The following is a 7,827-nucleotide window of genomic DNA, read 5'->3' as shown; positions in this document are numbered from 1 at the left end:
CGTTTTCCAATCCTTATAAAAGAAAAAAGAAAGAAAGAAGAGAAAAAAAAAAATTGGAAACCTGGTTACTGCATGAGAAAGTATGTTTTGGTCACTTATGTATTGCCTGCATATGTAATACTGATATATCAAGAAGCATGGAAATGTACTGAAAAAAGTTCCATTGAGGCAACGTATATATATATATATATATATATATATATATATATATATATATATATATACATACATAAATATATACATATATATACGTACATACATATATATATATATATATATATATATCTATATCTATCTATCTATATATATGTATGAATATATGTATATATGTATATATACATGTACATATAATTATGACAACAGAATAAACGAGAAATATAATACTACACATGAAATATAAATTAACAAAAGAAATCCTGTAATATAAACCAAATAAAGTAAATTACAAAACTACATAATATTGATGTGCAAAACCTGTGACACCAGTCCTCTGCAAATTCACAATACTTGCTTTATATGATAGTCATTGATTCTCATATGGTTCATATTCTATATGTTTCTTAGATATTTTACACATACGCGCGCGCGCGCACACACATGCAAACATTCAAATTCGCACAGAGACACACAATAAATACGCGCACTACCGACTTTACCACTTGGTGCTGTAATTAATTCAGAAAAAAAAATAGACTGAGCTAATTTCCTTGTCCATTAACTTACACTTTGGTAAAGTTAGTGCGTTTCTTTCAAATCAATTTCTAAGAATATCGAATGAAAAAATCCCTCATCATTTTTCTAGGTCATGCTTATTCATGCTTTGCCAACTGAAAAATATTTACCAAGTGCATAAACTAACTACGGTATTATTTTCACTTCTCAAATCTTTTAAAACCGCCGAAAGAAAAGCAACGAAAAAGAAACAAACAACGTTAGAGATTCAATACTGGAATAGGAATCTATTCAGAAAAAATATAGTTTCCAATTAGACATATCTTTATAGTCCCGAGGTGATTGGTGGGCCGGTCTCAAACGTTTTGGACGCCGACCAATAGCGAGGCACGGTGGAGGCGCGGTCAGAGGCGCGTATAAATACGGCGGAGGCTATCTGTCTCACGCAGTACCACTCTTGGCTCGCAAGATAACCAAGTGCAGCTAACTGCGCTCCACCTTAGACCTTCAACTCGCTGGAGTTCAGAAAACGTTAAACTTTTGTCGACTCAGAACAAGCATACAAAATGGATTTTAGCTACATCAACATCGCAGACACCATTGTATACCAGGAGAGTTTCACTGAATGTACCGACAGTCTGAACAGTCTCACCTTCACAAATCTCGATGCAGTGGATTCGTACAGTTATGGCATTCCTAGTGAAATGGACGGAGGAATCTTCAACGACATGGACGCCTTTAAGCAGCTAGATATTGGAAATTGGCGTGGTGAGGTAAGACTAGTGAAGTTGTATTTTCAACAGAACAATAGTTTGAAAAACAATTAACTGCTTGGTAATTGCCATGTCGAGATTTTAATTAAGGAATATATTAGTTCTACAACTGCAAATCAACGAAATGTCTTGTATATTTATCAAAGGGATTATGTCAAACCACAATCCTATGTCTTCGTGTAATTATTATTATTATATATTTTTTTAAACCAATTCTTTTAAATCATTTTGCTGAGTCTGTCGACAGCCTTTGCAAGACAACCTCTTATAAGTGTGCGTCTTATTTACAGGACTGCCTCGACTGGGCAATTGAAGTCTGTCGCAATCAGGGAATTGATCGGAACATTGTGAATCTGACGGCGATTAGACAGACGTCTGGAAGTGAACTCATGACCTTCTCTGCGTATGACTTCTGCCGCTTTGACACCGTATATGGACCCACCTTCTACGAGGAGTTTCAGAGGCTGCTAGAGAGACGGGGACTAGGTAAGGCATCGCAAGATGTAGTTCGATTTTACGAAATACCCGAAGAAAAAAAAAAAAAAATCGATCAACCTGTCTCAAAGATAGATTCCAGTGTGATTTTTATACTTGCTCTTTTCAGCATCGGCGGATTACACGCCCGAGACCAGCGACGCGTTTGACATAGCAGAGAACACTCTCTTTTCTGAGGGCGTCTCTGACCTTTGTGACCTGTCGCCACTGGAGGTGGATGAAGACCTCACGGATATTATTCAGTACATAGACCATCCTGCCTCTTCATGGGACACCCTCGTGCTGGAGAGCGACCGCAAGGGATACTGTGACTCCTCATACGTCATGGAGGAATGCAACATGATTAAATCAGGTAGGTTAAGTATTCGCGTGACGTTTGTGTTACGCCACCGGATTTTGCATGCGCGCGAGCACACACGCACACAATAACATGTACTTCATAACCATCTGAGGCCCTTTAACAAGAATGGAAACTAATAGAAAATGTCGTTACAGAGGAAAGCTGCAGTGAGTTTTCCGACGACGGAAGCATCGACGTCCCGTGTCCTTCCCCGGAGCCCCTTTGTGTCCCCAGCGGCGATGTCCTTGGCAAGATCCGCACCAAGTCGAGGAAGAGAGGTAAGAACTCTACGGCACTTACACATCACATTTCGTGTTCAGTTGATAGATTGCATTTCTTATGGCAGCAAATCTAGGCGTGTAAAGTCTTACCTCTTCTTCCTCTCTAAATGCCATTTCGCTTCCTTCCCTTCAGAACGCGGTCCTAAGAACTGGGAGTTCATGATTCGTCTGCTAGTGGATAAGAAGTACAATCCAGACCTTATCCGGTGGGAAGATCAGGCCGAGAAGACCTTCAGACTCGTCAAGCCTGTCATCATTGCCCAAATGTGGGGACAGCGGGCGAACAAACCCAATCTCTCCTACGACAACTTTGCTCGAGGACTGAGGTAGGCATCCTTGCGGACATAAAATTACGTCACACAAAAACTTCATGTATTCTACAATTGTACTCATATACATGTGGAATTCGGTCGAACTTTGAATTAACATTTACATTTTCTTAGGTATCAATACACAACCGGTGCTTTGAAACCCGTTCCTGAGAGACAGCTGGTGTACAAGTGTGGCCCGAAGGCCCTCAAGTTTCTGAAGGAGCTTCAGCGCGAGGGCTACTGATGGATCTTCAGAAGCCTCGTGGTAGAATCCTTTTGAGACCGGCGTGACAGCCAGGCATCATCACCCTTTAGGACTCACGGCAGCTTTTCGGGGTCCTTGTCCTGTGGCTTGCGAGAGGCCGTTCTCAAGGGCGAGGCGGAGAAATTCACGTGACTCGCCGACGGTGCTCCATGCGGGAGTACTTTTCTCGCGGCAAACGCAGGAGAAGCAAGAGATTTCAACGCCGAAGTGTGTTGCGATCCGGAATATTCTCTAAAAAATGCTTTGTGGGATGTTTGGTTCAATTATGCATAAACACTCGCACAAATACGACCACACTCGATCACCATTCACACCATTCACTCATATACTTCATCATTATCCATTAATTATGTACATACCGTCTCATGCTTACATGCATTAGATCAAAGACATTTCTTGTTCTGTATATATTGTTATAGGGCGCCCAGTGCTACCAAATCTATGTACCTGATAAGCTAGTAATTAAATTAGTGATGGTTCGCCTATCACTAGTAAAGACTAATTTAAAAAAAACACTTGAGAAATCTGTATCTGTGATAACTGTTAATGTTTATAAAGTTTATTGATAGTACTGAGAACATTGTTATTTAGAATTTTGAACGAAAATGTTTTATAATATCTGAAAGTATTTTGAATATAAGAGATATAAGAAAATTTGGATTATGATTTCCCACTTTTTGTCCATATTAAGTATATATATGTGAATGTATATATATGATATATATCCTCACATATATGTGTGTGTGTGTATGTATGTTTGTATGAATTCACACAGGTGGACAGTATTCCGATACACATTGATCAATTTTTTTTTTATTGGTACTGACATCGATACTTATGCATAAGCGATTTGAAAGTTAAATTACAAGATGGCACGCCACCACTTATTCTTATCTCTCTCTCTCTGTCACTCCCTCTCTCTCTGTGTGACTGTCTCTCTCTGTGACTTTCCGCGTGCCTGTCTGTCTATCTCTCTCTGTCACTCCGTCTTTCTGTCTGAGAGTTTCTCTCTTTCTGTAACTCCCCCCCCCCCTCCCTCTCTCTGACTTTCCACCTATCTTTCTCTTTCTCACTCTCTCTCTCTCTCTCTCTCTCTCTCTCTCTCTCTCTCTCTCTCTCTCTCTCTCTCTCTCTCTCTCTTCCTCTGTCAGTCTGTCTGCCTCTTTCTCCTGCTGTTTCTCTCTTTCTATCTCGCTCTCTCGTTGATTCTCTATCTCGCTGTCTCTTTTTTTTCTCTTTCTAATTATTTTTCTATACTCCCCGCTCTCTGTATCATCTACCGACAATGGAATTGTTTCAGACAGTTTTTAAATATCGATGTATCAGTATCGCAATAGAATGCCGTGTATCGATACCCATCGCTATCAATATACATAAATATACACATCTACATCTGTATATATGTATACATACGTATGCTTATATAATACGGCACCATTATGCTTTGCCAGCATATAAACTTGATCTATTTCGCATAGTGAACCAATACAGAAAGGAAATTTCGGACCGATTTATAATGCTAATGGCATACAAGATAACAAATGAATTAAGGCGCCATCGTGTCTCGCCAATACATAAATTTTCCATGCCGGGCAATTTCGGGAAAGCAATTTAATGCTGATATTTGACCCTTCATGACAAACGCAATATAATGGCACATTACTGGGTCAAGGTAAATTTTTAAAAACATTAGGCATGTGAACGGATTAGACAATCTCAATATATTGAGCTAACACACAAGCATCCGTTTATAATCCATTTATCTATGCTAGTCATGGATAGGTGCGTTTGTTTTAAATTTCCGAAGGCATCCTCCTGGAAGATTCATTCATTTCATTTCGAGTACCATGTCATCTGCTGACGTTAGCCAAGTTCGGTCTTGAGCGAGATGAAGAAGCTCTCCTTTCCGGACGGTGCCTGCTGCCATAACCAAATCATCCAAATACATTTTTTATGTCTACCTCTAGCTCTTGATCCATCAATTTTGCCTTCAAGTACTAACTTTTCGAGGCCATCTTCTCTAACAATGTGACCGAGAAATCTAAGTTGTCCTTGAGTTATTTTTTTTAATCATTTGCCTTTGTTCTTTATTCTTTTTTTCTAAAACATCTTCATTTCTGACCATGTCTGTCCAGGGTATCTTCCTCATTCTGCGACAGCACCACATTCACATTGATTCCAATTTCTTTTTCATATCCTTACTGATGGTCCATGTTTCACTTCTATATAACAAAACTGACCAAACATAGCATCTCAGAAAGCGTCTATTTGTTTCGATTATTTATTAATTAGCTCAGCATATAAGGAAAATAAATCTGGAGACAAGACACATCCTTGACGGACTCGCTTGATATTAATCCAATCGCTAAGTTCACCCTCTAATGAAATGGTTGCAACCTGTTCCCAGTATAGCTTTTTTTTAGCAATCTATTTGTTGCAAGTCGTTCATGATTTCTTGATGTTTTACCCTGTCAAAAGCTTTTTCATAATCTATAAATACCACATACAAGTTCTTTTGCATTTCTATTACTGTTTCAGCTAGTATTCTCATGAAAAATATTGCGTTTCGCGTTCCCTTGTTCTTCTTGAATCCAAACTGACTCCAAGAAAGTTCTGATTGAATTTTTTTCTTAAGTCTATTCATAATTACGCGTAAAATTATTTTGGTGATGTGAGGCTTATGAGTCTGTAACTGTTGCAGTTTAAGAGGTCTCCTTTCTTTGGTATGATTATTAAAACAGACTCCTTTATTTGTCTAGGTATGACTCCACTGTGATATATATTATTGGCAAACTCTAATATCTTCTCTGTTCCAAGATCAACACATGCTTCTATCATTTCTTTTGAGATATTATCATTTCCAGTAGCTTTGATGTTTTTCATGGATTTAATAGCTTTTTCAATTTCAGATTTTGAAATGTGTTTCCCTGTCAATTCTGTTTTTAGATTTTCTGTTTTCTTCTCAGGTCTATCATCGTTAAATAGCTCACCGATATATTGTACCCATCTGGTTAAGACTTTTTCTCGTAAATTATATGTCCATTTTTATATCTTAATGCTGTATTTGCGGTTTTCATTTTTGGATTTATTCATACTCTTAATTTTATTGTACATTAAATGCTGGTCTTTCTTTTCAAGTTCTTATATTTCATCACATTGTTTATTTATCCATTCTTCTTTAGCTTTAGCACATTTTTGTCTGATGAGCTTGTCTATCTCTTTATAACGTGTAGGCTTGTTTTATTTTGTACTTACGTCTTTGGTTCATTAATTCTAATATTTCATTTATCATCCATGGCTGTTTTGCTTGATTTTTTTCTTTTTGGTAAGGTCTTATTAGCGCTTTCTGTAAGTATTTGTTCTAGTTGGTTCTAGTTATTACATGGGTCCTCGTCATGGTTTTCTTCAATTTCCAAGGCTTTAAATCTATTTGTGACTTCTCTTTTGAATTGGTTTGTAATTACACTGTCGTTTCTCAGTGCACTAAAATCAAGTTTTGGCTCTTTTCTTGCTATTTTAATCTTTTTAAGTCTACAATCTATTTTAACATAACGAAGTATGTGGTTACTGTTACAATCAGCACTAGGTATTATCTTACATTGTTTTATGCTGTTTCTAAATCTTTGATTGATATATATGTAGTCGATCTGGTTTCTGATTTGATCAACAGGGCTTTTCCAGGTAAATAACCTTCTTTTGTGATGTTTAAACCAGGTGTTCATGATTGCTAGATCTTTTTACTCACACCATTAGATATATGTTTCTCCTCGATCATTTCGTTCTCCAAATTCAAAAGGACCTGCTACCATTTTATGTTTGTTATTTCCGACTTTAGAATTGAAATCTCCCATTACAATCTTTATTTCATGACTTTTGCATGTCTTAAATGCTATATCCAGTTGTTCATAGGTCGTTAATTCTTCTTCGTTTGATGCAGATGTTGGTGCATAAGCTTGTACTATGTTGATATCAAATTGTTTATCTTTTAGTTTAATCATCATTATTCTATCTGATAATGTCCAGCATCCTAGTATATATTTCAATAGTGATCTTTTTCAATCACTATTACTACACCTCTTGCATGTTCTTCGCCAACTGAGTAATATATTGTATAATTTTCCGAGCATATCTGTCCATTTCTTAGCCATCTTGTTTCACATATGTCAAGTATGTCAATATTTGATCTGTCCATTTCAACCTTTACATTTTCAAATTTGCCGGCCATGAAAAGTGTTCTTACAGTCCAAGTACCAATAAGTAAACTTAGTTTTGCAGTTGGTTTTGCAGCAGTAGCTTGATGACGGTCAGAAGTCATTCCTACCGGGCGAGACACCGCCAATATTGTTGACGGAACCTTTCACGCCGTGATGGGTATTCTTGTTTAGGTTCATTTTTTCATGATTTAAACTAGGGATAGTACTAAAGTGGTTTCCCGTTGCCTTCTTTAGCTGCAGTATCTATCTAAGATACTGGCCATTGATTTAAGAAAAATTCATCTGCCCAGCATTTAATCTCGAGACCATTGATTTCATCAATTGAAAATTCCTCTCAAAGATCATTCACCACCTGCTAGTGATGGCTTCACGTAACCCTGATCGGGAAGCTAGATGACCAGGTCACCTTGCTCAAAGGTGACCTGGAAGATACATATCCTAAATCTGCACTTCCGTTTCGGGGAAAATTTCATACA

At 37.6% G+C, this 7,827-nt stretch overlaps 1 protein-coding gene across 1 annotated transcript; it reads left to right on the top strand.

Annotated features, from left to right (window-relative positions):
• Positions 1-1,104: 1,104 nt before the first annotated feature.
• On the top strand, positions 1,105-3,791 carry LOC125039436 (ETS homologous factor-like). Its single transcript, XM_047633359.1, has 6 exons — positions 1,105-1,445; positions 1,736-1,931; positions 2,050-2,292; positions 2,436-2,558; positions 2,695-2,887; positions 3,005-3,791. Exons 1-6 carry the CDS (start codon positions 1,239-1,241, stop codon positions 3,114-3,116), a joined length of 1,074 nt encoding a protein of 357 aa, XP_047489315.1. The 5' UTR covers positions 1,105-1,238; the 3' UTR covers positions 3,117-3,791.
• The last annotated feature ends 4,036 nt before the right edge of the window (positions 3,792-7,827 follow it).

The sequence above is a fragment of the Penaeus chinensis genome, chromosome 27 (genome assembly GCF_019202785.1).
Source record: "Penaeus chinensis breed Huanghai No. 1 chromosome 27, ASM1920278v2, whole genome shotgun sequence".
NCBI classification, from domain to species: domain Eukaryota; kingdom Metazoa; phylum Arthropoda; class Malacostraca; order Decapoda; family Penaeidae; genus Penaeus; species Penaeus chinensis.
The sequence above is the reverse complement of the archived record's forward strand: the minus strand, read 5'-3'. Positions and strand labels throughout refer to the sequence as shown.